This window comes from Mesoplodon mirus, assembly GCF_964341445.2.
Source record: "Mesoplodon mirus genome assembly, chromosome: 12".
In the NCBI taxonomy this organism is placed as follows: domain Eukaryota; kingdom Metazoa; phylum Chordata; class Mammalia; order Artiodactyla; family Ziphiidae; genus Mesoplodon; species Mesoplodon mirus.
Genome location: NC_138988.1, coordinates 8008772 through 8027677, shown reverse-complemented (window position 1 = coordinate 8027677; position 18906 = coordinate 8008772). Strand labels below are relative to the sequence as shown.

The 18906-nt window shown below is 49.6% G+C and overlaps 1 protein-coding gene across 4 annotated transcripts in view; it reads right to left on the bottom strand.

Moving 5' to 3' along the window:
* SRGAP3 (SLIT-ROBO Rho GTPase activating protein 3) overlaps positions 1–18906 on the bottom strand; it is a 280149-nt gene that overhangs the window by 70875 nt on the left and 190368 nt on the right. For 3 of the 4 annotated variants that reach the window (XM_082639785.1, XM_082639787.1, XM_082639788.1), the window contains exons 5-7: positions 7897–8082; positions 2628–2756; positions 684–905 (exon numbers count right to left, since the gene is read on the bottom strand). In XM_082639785.1, coding sequence (XP_082495911.1) covers positions 684–905; positions 2628–2756; positions 7897–8082 — 537 coding nt within the window. Of the gene's footprint in view, positions 1–683; positions 906–2627; positions 2757–7896; positions 8083–13218; positions 13393–18906 lie in introns of those variants that run through there. The other variant, XM_082639786.1, reaches the window with a different exon arrangement.

Here is an 18906-nt window from a genome sequence, read left to right as displayed (position 1 = left end):
GAGGGAACGGGGCCACTAGGAGAAAGTTCTGGGCACATGTCCCTGGGGTAGAGATGGTGGAGACGGGGAGGCAGACATGACACCTGGTGGCTGTCTCCGTTGGTTCCAGGGACTGGGGCCTGAGCCCTGGAGAGAGGAATGACATGGAAAAGCTCAAGGAGCTATTTTCATAAGAAGTTGTGTGACACTCAGGTAACTAGTGTGCTGCTTAGGGGCTAGTGAAGAGCGCCTTCTCCCATTTTTTTTTTTTCCAGAACATAATGAGGATGTCAGCAGCGCAAGCCCTGAAGAAAACTGGGTTGGCTGGTACTCCAAGGGCTCACAGCACTGGAGCACAGGTCTGAGTGGCTCTGCTGAGGCCCCGCCTTCGGTGATTCGAGGCTATCCATCCGAGGGGAGAACGTGAGATGACTGTCTGTGTGCAGATGCGGGACTCCCTTGGGGTCTTCTAGACATAGCTGCGAGGGATTTCATGGGAAGCTATGGTCTCCCAATTCTGCAGGTAGGGGACTTGAGCCACCAAGATTAAGGTATTCGTGGTAAACTCCTCAGCTGGGGAAGCCCATGCACCAAGAACTTGACCCCAGGTCTCTCAGCTGACCTTCTCCTCCCACCGATGCTCTGGGAGCCCAGGGGAGACAGACGGAAGCAACCTCAAGCATGGGCTCCTAGGAGAAGCCTACCTCGTCCCCCATGTGGGGCTGGAACTCAAACTTGAGGGGGGGACAGAAGACCTGGTTGCACATGTCCATGACTGTGTGCTTGTCACTTCGGGAATCCAGGTTGTCCACTGCGTTCTCGATGACGTCCAGCCCCTCGTGGCGAGAGGTCTCCAGGTTGTACTCGGCTGAGAGGTAGGTCCGGAAGGTGCGGGCCAGGCTGGCGTGAAAGCCCAAATCGCAGCACTTGGAGAGAAGCACACACAGAAGGTGCAGGTGAGGGTGGTGACATGGAGGTGGGGCCGTCACAGTGACTAACGATTACCTCCTATTCCACGGTCAAATCTTTCATGATGGAGGCCCTCATGCATTTTGGAATCTTACGACACAAGTCATGGCAAAACCCTCAGAGGGAGCGGGAGACTGAGATCTGGGCAATGGCAGTGCTCCTCGCGGCTCCCCAAACTCACTGCCTTCTTTCTCATCTCCAGGCCTTCACACACGCATTCCCTCTGCCTGAAGACTTTTCCTCTCTCCTCCTGCCTAAATACTCTTCCTTTGGTTTCAGTTTAGAGGTCACTGCCTCCAGGAAGCCTTCCTTGATGTTCTCCCCACTCAGAGTTCACACCAGGTGTCCCTCATCCAGGTGTCCACAACTCCCTCCACCTCTCTCACGGTAACACCTGCTTGGCATTGCGTTTGCCTTTAATGCATCAGGGTTATGCAGGCTGAGCTCCCTGAGGACAGACCCACTGGCTCTTATCCACCGTTGTACCTCAAGATCTAGAGCTAGGGGCTTCCCTGGTGGCGCAGTGGTTGAGAGTCCGCCTGCCGATGCAGGGGACACGGGTTCGTGCCCCGGTCTGGGAGGATCCCCCATGCTGCGGAGTGGCTGGGCCCGTGAGCCATGGCCGCCGAGCCTGCGTGTCCGGAGCCTGTGCTCCGCAACGGGAGAGGCCACAACAGAGAGGCCCGCGTGCCACAAAAAAAAAAAAAAAAAAAAAAAAAAAAAAGATCTAGAGCTAGTAGGCACCCAATAAAAATTTGGTAAATAAAAAGGTGAAAGGGTTGTGTGAAAAAGAAAGCTGAAAGGTAGGAAAGAGGAGGGGTCTGGCCCCCGGGGAATTGGAAGGCAGTGCCAGGCAGCTCCCTCTCCTGGGGGTGGTGATAATGGCGATAATGGGTCCCCTCTGCAGCCAAGGGAAGAGCAGTGACCCTCTGACTTCCTGACGGGATACACCAAGGCCAGAGGACAAGGACGCACCCACCCTCAAGGAAGCCTGACCGAGCATCTGTTGGGCCAGATCCCTGTCTGCATGAAGACATGCGAAGCAGCCCCAGCTCTGTCGCAGATGACGCAGGAGCCTCCCCGAAGGCGCCACTCACAGAACTCTCCCCAAGGCCTCACTGTCCTACCAGTGTGTCCTGCACAGCTGGTGCTCAGGAGCCAGTGCTCCATCTCCCTCTGCTTAAACTGCCTGATTTCTCCCAGCATAACGTCCCCAAGTAAAGCTGACCTGTATAATTTTGTCTCATTCATTATTTTCTTCCATATGTGCGTGTTTGTCTAGTGGACTGGACCCAGGGGTGTTAAACAGATAAGCATCTTTACCACCCTGGGAAGTTCCCCAGGGCATGAACTGTGTACAATCACCCCTGTACCCCCAAACCCAGTAAAAGACCTGCTGTAGAGGAGGGCGCTTGGAAAGTGCACGCTGAATTACAACTGCCCAGCCCAAGTGTGCAAGGGCCACCAGAGGCCCACTCCCACCCATGGAGGTAGAAGCCACAGGGTGATACTCCTCTCCCAGGCCCCAAAGGCTCCCTGTCGTTCCCCTCCATCAGGGCTCCAGGGGCCACTGGCCGCCCCACATGCCAGCTAAGGACAAGGGCCAGCCCTCCCTCAGCTGATGACTCGCACCAGGCAGTGCAGTACCCTGCTCAACCCCAGACTCCCCAGGAGCTCACGTCGATGAGGTCGGAGACATCGTGGATGTAGTATTTGCTTATAGCTGCATTGGTGGCCGCCAGATTCAGCAAGTAGTCGTTCCGGGCCTTGGTGCATTTCAGCTTGTTCTCAGAATACTTTGCCTGCCTCTGGAGGAAGTAAAGAGTGGATGTGAGAGCAGAGCCACTGATGGGCGGGATTTGAGATTTTCTTTAGGGTCACTGCCTGCGATCAGCTCCCCGCACGGCCCTGGAAAGCCTTACTCCATGGGCCAGGTGAGTAAGATCTGGACCCTGTACTCAAAAAGCTCACTTGACACTGCACATGTGCAGCCATCGTCGGCACTGTTGGGTAAGCAGTGGCCTTTTCCGGGGGTCTGCCAGAGCAGAGTGTAACTAGACCTCCGGAGGCCCCTACTCAACACCCCCAGAGGCTGCCCAAACCCGGACGACAGCCTGTGAAGCTCTCATGACCTGGCTCTTCCTCCACGTTCCTGTCATCCCCTCCTCTGCATGTCCTTTAAGAGGCCAAGTTCATTCCTGCCTCTAGACTCAGACCCATTCCCTCCGGCTGGCAGGCCACCCTTCCAGGTCCCCGCGTGGCCTGCTCCACGTCATTCAGGTCCTTAGCCACGGTCACACAGTCGCATGGGCCTCTGACCACACAACCGTGTCTAAAATGTGTCCCCGGCATCTTGACCGCCCCCTCCCCACATTCTGTCCTGCTCTATTTTTCCCATTCATTTAATCTTTGTTCAATTTTTAGTGATTATTTTCATTTTTATTTAATTTTTAAGAGACTTTTTTTAGAGCAGTTTTAGCTTCACAGAAAAATTGAGAGGAAGGTGCTGAGATTTCGTGCACACACCCCTACTCCCATACAAACACCGCATCCCCCCATATCAACACCCCCCTGGCACCAGGTGGTACATTTGTTACAATTGATGGACCTATACTAACACATTGTAGTCACCCAGAGTCCACAGTTTACCTTAGGGTTCAGTCTTGATGTTGTACATTCTGTGAATTTGAACAGATGTATAAGGACATGTATCCATCATTATAGTATCAGAGCAGTTTCCCTGCCCTGAAAATCCTCTGTGCTCTACCTGTTCACCCCTGTCTCCCACCTAACCACTGTAACCACTGACCTTCTTACTGTTCCATAGTTTTGCCTTTTCTAGAATGTCATATAGTTGGAATTGTACAGTATGTAGCCTTTCCAGATTGGTTTCTTTCACTTTGTAACATGCATTTAAGGTTCCTCCGTGTCTTTTCATGGCTTGACAGCTCATCTCTTTTTTTTTTGTTTTTTGCGGTACGCGGGCCTCTCACCGTTGCGGCCTCTCCCATTGCGGAGCACAGGCTCCAGACGTGCAGGCTCAGTGGCCATGGCTCACAGGCCCAGCCGCTCCGCGGCATGTGGGATCTTCCCGGACCAGGGCACGAACCCGTGTCCTCTGCATCGGCAGGCGGACTCTCAACCACTGCGCCACCAGGGAAGCCCAGCTCATTTCTTTTTAGTGCTGAATAACATTCCATTGTCTGGATGGACCACAGTTACTTAGCCACTCACCTACTGAAGGACATCTTGGTTGCTCAATTTTTTTCATAAGTACTTTTCACCAGCCCAAATTACACTTTTTACCTCTTTGATTACTTGATGATTTTCAGGGTCCCCTGCTAGAAAGTAAGCTCTGTGAAGTCAGGGACTTAATGGTCCCTGTTCATGACAGAGCCTACAGCACCCAGAACAGTCCCTGCGTGGGCAGCATGAAATGACTGTCACTGGCTGTCTGGATGTGCGTGGTGGGGAGAGGCGGGGTGGGCAGCCAGAGGGGCGGTCTTGGCTAGGAGCTGGACCGCCTCCCTGGGAAGCTGCTTCTGTTCTGGGCCATCCTGGGCAGGAAGCAGTAAAGAGTCCGTGGGTTGGAGAGCTGTCCCCTTGCCCGCTTCAGACAGATGAGTCCCACTGCTGAGGAGAGAGACAGCTCTCCTTAAAGAAACAGGGCTTCTTCCTACCTAGGCACTCTCAACCTTCCTCCCTCCAGACTGAGTTCTCTAGCTGTTCAGTAGAGATGCCCCCATTGTCAGCCTTTTAATTCTCCTCAGACATCTCCTCTGACCTTTCTCCAGGGTTCACTTATTCTGGGAATTTCTAGAAACAAACTTCTGGTTATACCCTGTACCAACCACACACCCAACCTCCACAGAGAGTTTTGAAATTCCTGGCCCATTTCCAGGAGGCTACTATAACCATGAGACCATTTTCAGCCCTTCATGGACTCATAAAATTTTATGCCCGGAAAGGATATTTGAAGATATCTTAGTTTAATTCATCCATTTTATAGGCGAGGAAATGAGAATTGAAAAGAAGTTGTTTGTCCAAGAGCCAAATGGCCAGTTAGCATACAACTCTGAACTAAAACTTAGTCTCCAGACCCCACTAACCAGGGCTTTCTCTACCTCTCTACATATCCCCTCTATAGCTACCCCCCTATGTTGTAGCTCTGTAATTCCCTGCCTGGTTACCTTATTTTTTTTTTTTTTTGCAGTACGCGGGCCTCTCACTGTTGTGGCCTCTCCCGTTGCGGAGCACAGGCTCCGGACGCGCAGGCCCAGCGGCCATGACTCACGGGCCCAGCCTCTCCGCGGCATGTGGGATCCTCCCGGACCAGGGCACGAACCCATGTCCCCTGCATTGGCAAGCGGACTCCCAACCACTGCGCCACCGGGGAAGCCCTGGTTACCTTATTTTTAAACATTCATTTCTAGTATATTCACAGACATATTGTACAACCACCACCACTATCTAAATTTGGAATATTTTCATCACCCCAAGAGAAACCCTGTACCCATTAGCAGTCACTCTCCATTCTTTTCTGCCACGGCTCCTGGCAACCAATAATCTACTTTCTGTCTCTATGGATTTGTCTACTCTGGACATTCCAAATAAATGGAATTATGTAATATGTGGTCTTTCGTGACAGGTTTCTTTCACTTAGCCTACTGTTTTCAAGGTTCATCCATGCTGTAGTCTGTATTCATTCCTTTTCATGGCTGAATATTCCCTTACAGGGACTCACCATATTTTATTCATCAGTTGACAGACGTTTATTTATTTGGATTGTTTCTACCCTTTGGCTATTAGGCATAATGTTGCTATGAACATTCATGTGCAAATTCTTGTCTGGACACATGTTGAAATTTCTCTTGGGTGGATACCTAGGAGTGGAACTGCTGAGTCATATGGTAACTCTATGTTTAACATTTTGAGGAACTTCCAGACTATTTTCCAAAGTGGCTGAATCACTTTACATTCCCTCCAGCAATGTATGATGGTTCCAATTTCTCTACATCCTCACCGACACTTGTGATTATCTGACTTTTTTATCTTAGCCATAATGGTGGGTGTGCAGTGGTATCTCACTGTGGTTTTGATTTGCATTTCCTTAATAACTAATGATGCTGAGCATCTTTTCATGTATTTATTGGCCACTCATATATGTTCTTCAGAGATATGTCTATTCAATTCCTTTGCCCATTTTTTAACTGGGTCTCTGCCTGGTTATTGTGGAGCGTATTTTTCTTTGCCTTTGGAAATTACCCTGAAATTTTATTTTACTTGCCTTTGGTTACTTTGCCAGCTTACTCACGTCCTGTTGGATTATGTTCCCACTCAATCTCCTATAATTTTTAAGAGCTGTAGGATCATATAATCATAGAATTAGTCTCATAGAAGCCCAAATAAACATCTGATGCAATGTTTGGCAAATAGAAAGAGCTCAGGAAATGTTTGCTGATTGCCTGGAATGAATGAATGCAGAAAATTCAACAAGAATATCATAGCTTTTTAAGAAGAAAGGGACCTTAGGGCTTCCCTGGTGGCGCAGTGGTTGAGAGTCCGCCTGCCGATGCGGGGGACACGGGTTCGTGCCCCGGTCCGGGAGGATCCCATGTGCTGCGGAGCAGCTGGGCCCCTGAGCCATGGCCGCTTAGCCTGCGCGTCTGGAGCCTGTGCTCCGCAAAGTGAGAGGCCACAACAGTGAGAGGTCCGCGTACCGCAAAAAAAAAAAAAAAAAAGAAGAAGAAGAAAGGAACCTTAGAAGTAACCCAATCTAGGATGACAAAAAGCAGCATGCACACTGCCCCTCTAAATTCCTTGGCCAAGACAGACATCATTAATTGATCACAGCACTGTCTTTAACTAAAGCCTCGAGAGGGTTCACAATCCTCAGCGTAGGGCTCTGGGCAGCCACTATCAATTGATCAGAGTTGACCAGAGAAAGGAGATTTGTTTGTCATCACTGTCAACTTTTAAGATTGAAGGTCAGGGACTTCTCCAGTGGCGCAGTGGTTAAGAATCCGCCTGCCAATGCAGAGGACATGGGTTCGAGCCCTGGTCCGGGAAGATCCCACATGCCGCAGAGCAACTAAGCCCGTGTGCCCCAACCACTGAGCCTGCGCTCTAGAGCCCGCAAGCCACAACTACTGAGCCCGCGTGCTACAACTAGTGAAGCCCGTGTACCTAGAGCCCATTCTCCACAACAAGAGAAGCCACTGCAATGAGAAGCCCATGCACCGCAACGGAGAGCAGCCCCCGCTTGCTGCAACTAGAGAAAGCCCACGCGCGTAGCAACAAACACCCAAAGCAGCCAAAAACAAATAAATTAATTAACTAATTTAAAAGTAAATAAATAAATTAAATAATATTGAAGGTCAGAGAGTTGCTGTACATGTGGCATCTTCAAAACTCAGCCTGACTCCAAAACTAGCACTTTCACCATGCCCTACCAAAGCACCTTCCCAGCACCAACACACAAGGATTCTAACTGGCCCAGCTTTGGCTTGGCGATGGCAATTTCTTCAGAATGGTTCTTTACCTGGTTCCCAGGTGTTGGTTGGTACGCCAGCGCTGTTCCCTCTTGTTGGGACACATGAAGTCCCAATCAGCCCCCCAGCCACTAAACTGACGTCCAGGGCAGGCCCCACCCCCACTAATGCCTGGTGATTCTTGCCAGAATGTGCTCGCTGGGTGAGAGTCTCATCGCAGTTCAGCTGTCTTGCCAGCTGAGTGCCTCTCCTGCTGTTGACCCTCGCCTGAGGCCTAACAAGTGTGAGCAGAGGCATGGCCAGCCCTGCCTCCACCACGACACTGACCTCCAAGACAGCAGACACTGGCAGCATTATTCCACCCCTAGTCCCTCAGGGTGCAGAGGGGGAGGCTGAGGCTGTGGGGAGCCTGGCCCTCCCCTTCCTTCCCACCCCGATACCCAGGGCCTTCACTCGCCTTCTCCTTCATCTTCTCAATCTTCTTCACGGAGCTACGGCGCTGGGGCCGGTCCTCGTGCCGGAGCAGGTTCATGCTGAGGTCTCCCGACTTGTTGAACTGCTTCTCCTCCTGCTTCTCGGCCTCCTTCAGCTTGCTTTCCGCACTGATGCTCTCCGCATGGTACATGTGGTAGGTTTTCATGACCTGGAGACACACGAGTGTGGGAAATCAACAGGCTGTTATGGCCCAGCAAGGGTGGCCCTAGCGCTGGCAGCCCCCGTCCAAGTCCTGTGTTCCGGTCAGCTCTGTCCCCGCCCTCTTCCCATGACACGCTCTGAAATCCCACAGCCCTTTACTTCTGCACAAACTGTCTGAGGACTGGAAATGATGATCATCATCAGCAGCAGTTTCATCATCATCATCATCAACAACATCATTAAGTGCTTACTAAGTGCCAGGAATGGACCTGTAAAGAGGAAATTTAAAAGGGCCACCACAGGCCCCGGGCATTTGGGGCTCTCAGAGGTGATATGGTGAACATGGCCTTCCTCAGCTGCCCTGTCAGCCCTGCCAGCTGTGTCTCTTGTGTCCTACTCCCTCCCCACAGGGTCGCTGGAAAAGGCCCTCCTCAGGTACCCGCGGGATTTCCACAGGAACATCCTTCTTACACGCAAATCATTATCTCAGCTGTTTCCTTAAGTAAAATTGGCCTGTAAATGGCTCTGTTCCCCAAAGGAATATTATTGGGTAACCTAACAGATACTCTATGCTCTCAAAAATAAACTCATCCTTGGCTATAAAATGAATTCCTATAAAGAAAGTTGCACTTTGCTACTCTACTTCCACATTAAGAGTTGGATATTGTTATATCAAGGGAATTTTTGAGTCAGAAGGAATCCTATACATCATCTAACCCAACCACCAAATTTTACAAATAGGGAAACTAAGGCCCAGAAGGACAGAGTTACTTATCCAAGATCATACAGTATCCGTGTAGTTTCCAGACTTTACATCCATGTGATCATCCTCACAATCAAGATACAGAACACTCCCATCACACCAAAAACATCCCTCTTGACCCTTTCCAGTCGATCCCCACGCCTTACCCCAGCCACAGGTAATCACCGATTTGCTTTCTGTCACTGTAGATTGTTTTTGTGTGTTCTAGAACTTCATGTACATGGACCCATAGAGTACAAACTCTTTTACACCTACCCTTGATCACTCGGCATAATTTTTCCGAGATTCTCCCATGTTGTTGCATGTATCAGAAGTTATTTTTTACTGCTGAGTAGTATTGCCTTGTATGGTTATACCACAATTTGTTTATCTGTTCACGTGTTGAGCGTTATTGGGGTTGTTTGTAGTTTTTGGCTCTTATGCATAAAGCTGCTAGGAATGTCCATGTACAATTCTTTATGTGGACATATGTTTTCGTTGCTCTTGGGTAACTACCTAGGAGTGGAATGGAGGGTCATATAGTAAGTGTATATCTAACCACATTAAAAATCTGGTCTCAGACTTTTAATTCTATCATATCATACCGGTTCCTTAATTCATTACCATTTGTTCAGCAGATGTGAGTATTTGGGGCAGCCTTAGAGCAAGCTGGGCCAGGCCCATACCAACAGTATTCTATCTCCCAGTCCCCAGCTAGGAGTACACTTCCCTTTGCAATATCAAGTTTATGACCATCTGTCTATGCTAAGAAACACAAGGAATTTCTGGAATTCATGGCTCCTGAGCCTTGTTGGTCCTCTTCTCCTGTTGTTTGGATAATTACAGCAGCTAATGGAGCAGAAGCGTCCGCCTCGGGATGGGATGTGCTTCTGACTAGCCAGGCCCTTTAAGTCAAGGAACTCAGAATGAATTACTGGCCAATGTTATAACCTTATTCACTGTCATTTAAAGTCCTGTGAAGTGAGACTTTTAAACGAGGACTTCCTCTGTGATTCTTACTGTGAAATCACAGCATTGATCTGTTGTTAAGAAAGTCCCCTTTGTCATATGTCAGGAGTCAGTGGGGACAACATCTATTGCAGAGCATGTCAGGTAAGAATATGGCCTCTGGGGGGGCTTCCCTGGTGGCACAGTGGTTGAGAGTCCGCCTGCCGATGCAGGGGACACGGGTTTGTGCCCCACATGCCACAGAGCGGCTGGGCCCGTGAGCCATGGCCACTGAGCCTGCGCGTCCGGAGCCTGTGCTCCGCAACGGGAGGGGCCACAGCAGTGAGAGGCCCGTGTACCGCAAAAAAAAAAAAAAAAAAAAAGCATATGGCCTCTGGCCCAAATGTCTGGGCTGAATCCTGCTGCTGCCACTTACCAGCTGTGTGACGCTGGGCAAGTCACACAACCTCTCTGACATCTGCTCCCTCATGTATAAAATGGGGATGATAATGGCACCTACCTCATAGGTTTGTCGTGAGGACTAAACAAGTTAATTTTTTATAAGGTGCTAAAAGCAATACCAACCACACAGTAAAAGCCATGTAAGCATTAGCTGCTACCATCACCACCACCACTGACATCCCTGATTTGGGCTGAGGGTTTGAAAATCTTGAACTTACTCACTTGACTTCAGGAAAATGCTCACAAACTCTAAAAAACATTAGCTAATGTGAAAAAAAATTATTCTACACCATGTTTCTCCCTCCTTTCATCCTGAAAACCTCCCCACACTTCAAAACAATAAATGAAAAACTGCAATCAACTTTTCTTCTTGGGTCTTGGTGGAAAGACTTCTTCTCTGCATCCCACCCATCTCTGCTCATCTGCAGTTGCCCCAAAGCCTCCAGAGATGCCCTTCTTGCTGATTTCATCCACGCCTTACGCCAATACCTCTAAGTTTCTTTCTAAACCACTCAGTGGGCCAGAAAGTGTGTTGGATCAATGTGTTCTCGACATCTAGTGGCCAAAGGAGATGACTGCAGGTTTACAGATAACCAAAGCAGTTGCCTACTTTCAAACCATCTTTTTAAGCCATGGCTCCTGGAACATAACGCAGCTCAGAGTCGGGAAGCCGGCTGAAGGCTGTCTCCGGGCCTCTCTCCCAGTCTTGAACCTTCCCTCTACACCTCCACACTCACAGGCACCACTGCTTTCTTTGCTCCTCCCCCTCTGTGTGATCCAGTTGGTAATTCCTGATCCCAAGAATAATGGTGAACTTCATCACCCGGTGTCACTTACGTCAGGCAGCTGCCACAAAAGAGCTTACCTAGGGACCTCTCTGAAGTGAGTCTAACTATTTATGCCCAGAATCCTCTAGATGTTTCCTTTATTTAATTACCTGAAACATGGGCTTCAGGATGAAAGGCCCTTAGCTCAATAGTCTAGAACAGCCTGCTCAGCATTGCCAGTCCAGGAGATGCTGAATAATATTTTAAAATTATCTATTACTTCAGAGTTTGCAAACCTCTCTTTTCATTATCACCAAGGCGCATTTCAGTTAATCTTTACCCCAATCCTGGGAGGCAGCATGATAACCATAATAACAATAGCAGCTAACACTTACTGACCACTTACTACGCGCCAGGCCTAGGTCTAAGCACTTCACATACATTGACTCACTTATTTCTCACAAAAACCCTGTGACGTGGACTATATCACGCCTGCTTTACCAAAGAGGAAACCACGAGATAGGGATGAAAGGATCCTCTGCCCCACAGGGGCTCAGGAGACCCGGTTTTGAAACCTGACCTTCCCACCACTTGCTGGAGGACTGTGGCAGACGCTTGACCTCTCTGTGCTGCCTGGCAAAGGCCAGAGAGGGGGGGCTGGGAAAGAACTCAGTAAGCTGTGACTATAGCGTGACGGGCTGCCAGCATTGCTGGGGTGGGGAAGGGAGCAGAAGTGGATACAGGAGCTCAGCTGAGGCCAAGTCACTGGGACCTGGTCTTCAACCCGGGATCTCCGAGGGGCCCTCAGAGGCACCCACCCAGCTTACTGCCAGATGGGCGTTCTCTTTCCAGCCCTCAAGACCCTATCAGGGAGAGCCTTTCAGAAGAAGTCCAGCACAGGCCTTTAAGAAGCACTACGTAGGAACACCTAAGTGAGACCACTATTCTTGGCCCCAAATCAGTTTCATAGGTTCTCAGAGGCCCTCCGGAAACTTTGGTGTATTAACCTGTCATTGAAAGAAACTAAGGCCCAGAAATAGCAAGCATGTGGCCTAAGTCACACAGCAAGCCAGATGGCCAGGCCTTCCAAGCTGTGGACATTGCCTTTTCTGGTGATCATGCTGCCTTTGCTGTGGACACTTTGCCTTTTGCATCTTCCCAAACCCTCAGATCATGAAAACAGGAGAGTACTATCTGTACAGCTCTTCAGATCTGCATTTAAATGCAAAAGAAGGCAAAGGCAATCTGGAAGTTAACAGCATTAATACAGGGACATGCTGGGGCAGGAAAAGGATCAGTTTTTAGAAAATAGGTTCTCAACAATGCAGTCCATGTACGCTTCCTCCACCCCACAGTAAGGGCCTTCCCTAGGCCACACAACAGTTGTGTATGAGGTGAGACCCTGGGCCAGGACATGACAAAGACACCCTTGAAGGAAAAGAGAAGCACCCAAACTTCAGTCTGACCGCCCACACTCTGTGTGGCCTACGTTCTCCGTAGAACTTATCATCACTGTCTTATTCCTTGTGCACGTTTATAAACTGTTTCACCCAACTAGAGTGCAAAGTCCATGAGGGCCAGGACCTTGTCCATGATCATAAGCCCTGTATTAGAGCAGAGACTGGCACCCAGCAAGTGGCAATATATATTTGCATGAATGAGTGAACGACAGCTGGCTGGCTGGATAAATGGGTGGGTGGACAGGTGGATAGGTGGGTGGGTGGATGGATGGAGAGATAAGTGGGTGGGTGGGTGGGTGGATGGATGGGATGGAGGGAGGATACGACAGGGGAGGTAGATTCTATTGCCTTTGCTCTGGTGAATATATTTGGGGGTAGGGCAACAACTACACCTTCAATCATTTAATATTTATTGAGCAGTTCGTTATGTGCTAGTTACTGCACTCGGTGCTATAGTAGGAAACACTACAATGTAGAAGACAGATGTGGTCTCTGCCCTCACAGAATACACACCTTAGTAGGGATACAGACAGTTATACAAGTGATTATCACAGGGTGTGATAAGTGCGATGATGAGGGGGGTACAGGGTGCTAAAGGAAGGCTTCCTGAAGAAGCGATATCTAAACTGAACCTTGAAGGAAGAGTAGCTATTAGCTAGGTGAATAGGGACTGGGGTGGGGATGGATTATTCCAGACAAAGGAAGCAGTGTCAGCATTAAGCCCAGTAGAAGCAGGAGCCAAACAGGTTTGAGGAACAGCTTACAGGTAGAAGAACATCAGGTGTTTGTTTGCAGACCAGCCAATGGAGCCACTTTCTTCTCCTTCCTGAGCTCCTCCCCCTCAGCAGACATCTGTTGTTTCTCTCTGCCTAGGATCATCCAGTCCCCCTCCTTCTGGAACATCTTCCTGATTTTCTTTGAGGAAATCCCCCAAATTCCGCTCCACCATTCTCATTCCATGTGGTTCATGGGAAACTGACACTACCCTCCAATCCCTGGGTGCAGGGCAGCAGACCCAGGCCTGACCTATCAGTATTCATGATGTTAATCTGGCCACAGTGATGGGACCCCAGCCAGGCCAATTAGAGACAGCCCTGGGCTTCTGCTGGAAACACCAGGAAGGGAGTGTTCACTTTCCACTAGGGGGCGCTGAGCTGATAGGAAGTGAGCTTGGGAGGGTGGGGAAGAGGGATGGACTTGGGCCAACTTTGTCACCACAGGGGAGAAGCCTCCTGCAGAGGAAAACAACACCAAATAAGGGAGGGGAGGGAGGGAGGGAAAGGAAAGGAGGGGGAAAGGAAGACAGAAGGAAGAAGGAAAAGGGAGGGAGGGAGGGGATAGGATAAAATGGAGGAGACGCAGTTCTGCTGCCTCTGATCTGGAGAGTGTATTGGTGGGGGGAGCGGCGACACCTTCAATCATTAAATATTTATTGAACAGCTTATTACACGCAGGTATGATATACCAGGTGCTGCCAACAGTACTGCGTGGAAGGCAGATAGGGCCTCTGCCCTCAGATCACTCACTCTACTGGGGAGACAGACAATGAAACAAGTGTGTCAGCCTCCGAGACTCAATAAATTGCCATTTTTACATATGTCAGGTTTTCCTGGCTTTCCGTCTCTTGCTACTGAATGAGTCCCAAAAGGCAGACTTCCTTCCCCGCTAGCCTCCCCACCACCCAGGATCAATCCTGGTCTCGACTGGCCACACTTAGTGCCTGCCTCACAAACACTGACCGGCTGAACAGGGGCTGCTCCCCGTACCCCAGCTTCCTGCTTCTCTGCCTTGCTCTCCACCCGGGAAACTCCACTGTCATTCAGCTCCAAATCCAATGCCATCTCTTCTCCGTTCACACCGTGTCCATATCCCCACTGACACTTGTCACATGGCGTAGCCACATCCCATCCTCTCGACACACTGATGATCAGTAAACATCTGCTGAGTGAGTGAAGGAATGTCCACGCAGGAGAGCTGAGGAGGGGAAGGAGGTTGTCTAGAAGGAAAGCTTGTTCCCCCCATTCTTCTTAGGACCACCGCCATCTCTAGATGACACTGGGCATATGCCCTGGCCAGTAGCTGTGACAGTCCAGCAGGGCCTGACTTGCCCCGTGTCAGAGACGCACCCTAGTCTCCCTCCCTGGGCAGCGTGGCAGGAAGATACAAGCCTGAGAGGAGCCTCAGAGTTCCTCTAGATTCGTGCCTTCATCCCGCAGATGGGGAAATCGAGGACCAGAGCCCAGCTAACTGGCACTGCGTCAGTGTTTCCCAAAGTGTGCGACGGGAACCGCTTGTGTTAGTGAGGTGATTTCAGGTGTTACACCTTTTCAGTTCTCTTGGAATCCTTCTGAGTATATCGGGAGGAAAAACTCAGTTTGGTGCTCTCCTGTCTAATGCCTGCTCTGAAGGCACTGGCAAGAATTAACTCTGTTTTTTCTTCATTTAGCTTAAGGAACCTTTCTATTTATACCAAGTTGTTTTTCATTTGCTAATGTGAAGTATCATTTCCTTCCAAAATAAATATATATAAGTAATGTATATGTGTGTGTTTATATAAATAGTTGAATGTATTTACGTAAGTAGCTTTTGGGAGTAGACTTGGAGCAGGCTCTGCCACTCCCCCGCTGGGTGACCCTGGGCTGGCTACCCAGTCTCTCTGTGCCTCGCACCCCTCATCTCTAAAATGGGGTGCTAATATTACCACCCACCTCAAAAGTGAACCGAGGATGAAATGAATTAAGACACTGGGCATTTAGACCAGTGCCCAGCACGTGATAAGCACCATATAAAAGTGGAGGCTCTAATTATTAGTGATATGAAACAATCTCCAAAACATAACCACAAAAGCAAGATGCAGAACAGTAGGCCCAGTTGTTGCCACTTGTGCGGGATATGTGTGTCCATGTATGCTTAGTGATTAATTAAATGTCTCTGCAAGGAGCCTCCAGCTGAACTAGAAACTAGTAACCGGGCTTGTATGGGAGGAGAGGGAGAGGTGGGCAGCAGGAGACATACTTCTCACTGTGTATCTTTTTGTACTGTTTAACTATCGGGTTTTTTACAAAATGCGTGCATTATCTATTTCTAACTTTAAATATTCAACAATTTTTTAAAAAGGAAAGTCTCTCTGGCTTGAGTATGTAACATGTGTAATAGACGGCAAGCCTGGAGGATAGGAGAGCGATCAGGAGGTGGCTGAACTTTTTTAGGCAAAATATTCTCAGAGCTCGGGCTGGCCTAGTGGCATTGTAGGGTACAGGAGAGAGGGAAGATTTAGAAGTATAAATGAAAACTATTTATGTTTCACCCTTTCATAGAACACACAACGATTTCACACTGGCGTTCACCAGGCGCTGTGCCATACTCTATGCTACTCGCTCTTAGAATCCAGAGAGATGAGGTGGTGACACTCCCATATTCTAGGGAGCTGAGGCTCAGAGGGCTTAACAAGTGACAGGGCCTTGAACCCAGGTCCATCTGGCTCTGAAACCTGTGCTATTTCCAGTATACGAGGCTGCTTACCCATGAATTAATTATGACGGGGAGAGGTTTTTTATTACAAAGGAGTCCATTTAAAGAAAATTATTAAGTAAATGGCACAGGGCCCAGTGACATGATGAAACCCCAGTGTTTATACCTCAGTGATGACAGATGTCAGTCCAGGAAGACACACAGTGAGCCTGGGATGGAGCTGGGGCCAGAACCCATGTTGCTGGGTCCCATCTCAGGCTCTCTCCACCACTGCATCCCTGAGAGTGGTCATTTGCCTGGGGGCCCAGAGTTGATTTCATACCCCTGAGCCCAGTGCACAATCAAGTCAAAGCTGGAGTAAGTAAAAGGTAGAGCCCATTCATTACTCCAATTGGTGCCTACCTGGCACCAGCAGCAGTTGGTGTGGGTGCTCCTCAGGCCCCCTCCACGTCACCCTGAGCCAAGTCTCAGGGGTCCCACTAGCAGTGCTGGGCTTGGAAGACAGGCCCAGCAGCCCTGCCTGGGAGAGCCTGGAGCAGGGCTACTGAGCCCAGCAGGAGGGGCCAGGCGGCAGATGCTACAATGTTTGGCAGCACCAAGCACAACAGGTTCATTTCATGATCTAGAACTCCACTGAAACTCTGAACGTATTTTTAGCTGAACCATGAAGACAGAGTGCTTCGTTATTGTTTTGTTTCGGTTTTGCTTCTCCTGGAGCAAAGACTGGCCACAGGCCCACGTTCTCACCCTCTGCCCTTCTTTCCTCTCAGGCCAATACATGATGACCAAGAGCTATATATTGTGCCAGGCTGATGGGAGTCTAGGGGAAAATACGTGAGGTGTGACGTGTGTGGTGTGTGTGTGTGTGTGTAAGCACTGGCATGTTTTAGGAAGGAAGGCACCTCAAGGTGATGAGGACTGGGCAGAGGGAAGCCTTGTTGAGTGAATGAATGAATGAACCAACGAACAAATGAACCTACAAAATGCCCAGCCCTGCCGTCTTCTCTGGGTCCTTCCTGGTCCCAGGTGGAGACAAGCCTCTTCCCTAAAGTAGCAGACGGGTGGCCGTAAGCATTCATCTCCATCATCAGTATGCCCAGTACCACCTCCTCTATAAAATATTGAAAGAAAAAACGTGGGGCTTACCGGACAGTCCTTTCTCTACATCATTTCCTCTTTAGTCCCTGTGGTCATGACTCCGGGGCTGGGGGAGGAGGGAGCATCTAAAGGCTTGCATAATGAGGCATGGTAACCAGAAAGTGCTCAAGGCAAATCTCTAGTAATGGGTGCTGTGGTGGACTGTTTGCAAAGACGGCCACAGTAGTTGCCCGATGGCCTCAGGGATGCCCCTTTGCATCATCACTTCGCAAGCAGTCTACTTCTCCATCCCACAACTCTGGGCTTGGCTGTGTGACTTGATTTGGGGAATGAGATATTAGCAAATGTGACATAAACAAAGGCTTGAAACCCCACTGGGGTTTTCCCATTTGGGGCTCTTTTTTTGAATGGCCAGGAAACTGTGGCCACATCAGCGGCCCCAGTTGAACCCAGCCCAAATCACCAACCCACAGAATCTCGAGCGAATAAAATGGTTGTCGTTTTTAGCCACTGAGTTTTGACAGAACTTGTTATGCAGCAGTTGATAACTGATACAAAGGCCTTAAGCCAGGCTTTACTTCTTTGTGCCTCAGTTTCTTTATCTTTAAAATGTGTGTCAATTAAATAATGTATATAAAGTATCTAATACAGTGTGAGATACATTCTGGCCATGGTTGTTATTATTATACTTGTTTTGAGGTCCAAAGACGATATTTGACTTGGCCAAGCTGGGAGGTGGTGCAGCAGGAATTCAAACCCACCTCCCTCTGTAATCGGTTTGCTCTGCCATGATCCTGTGTTGTCACTCCTGCTCAGAATTCCCTTTCTCTTCCTCTGTCCCCCTCTGCTTTGTTAATTCCTACCCATCCAAAGGCACCAGGCCCAGAACTCACCTTTGATCACAGTAGCCCACCTGGGGCCAGCCCTTTTCTGAACCCTCAGTCAATCTCACACATGCACAAACTCCACCCCTCATTTCTTCACTCAGTGAATATGTATTGATTGCCTACTGTGTGCCAGCACTGTCCTACAGGGACAGCTGTAGAGAACCTGGCTCAGCTCCCCCAGGTTCACAGTCTAGGTGCCCTCCCTCCGAGTCCAGGTATCCAGCACACACTAGGCTCTGTCTTAGGCGGTGATATCACCAGTTCACAAGTTTACTCTCATTTCCCTGTGCAGATTCTAAACTCCTTGCAGGCAAAACCAGTTTCTTTCACTTATTCATAGATCTTTTCCTCCCTCCTTCAACAAGTACCCTGGGAACACCAAGGATGTACAAGACACTTCAAAGACCAACTCTTGAAATGTTCACGGCCGGCTGCTATGTCTCCTGTGGTGCTAAGTCCACAGAAGGCAGCCCCAAATATCTGAATTTAAATGAATTTCTGGGCAACTACTGAGAACTCAGCGCAGGCAGTGAATGAACTGGTGGGGGGCAGGGGGTGCTGTTGGCACCACCGTGTTCTCACTTTTCTGCAGCACACAGCAAAAGGAGAGAGTGGGGAGGGGCTGGCCCTTCCTTCCCCACTAGCTCCAAGGCCATTGCCAGGATGCTGGGAGATGGCAAGCAGGGACCAGCCTGCCTGCCTGGCCTGCACGTCTAAGGCCAGTGTCACTTCTGTCCAGCCACCCTGCCCCACGGCCAGCAGGGACACCCGTGTGTGGGCACCAGCATCATCTTCCTGGTCCCTGACCCGCCTGCCCTATCCAGCCTACAAACTGGAGAAAGCTTCTATTGCCAGCCCACATTTCACTGAGAGCTGAAGTGACTTGCCCAAGACAGAACAGCTGGGTTCAAACTGAGTCCTTGGGCCCTAAGCGCAGTGCTTCTCACCAAGATCCGACTCCAGGGAGTGTACATGCCAACGGAAGAGATAGGGTGG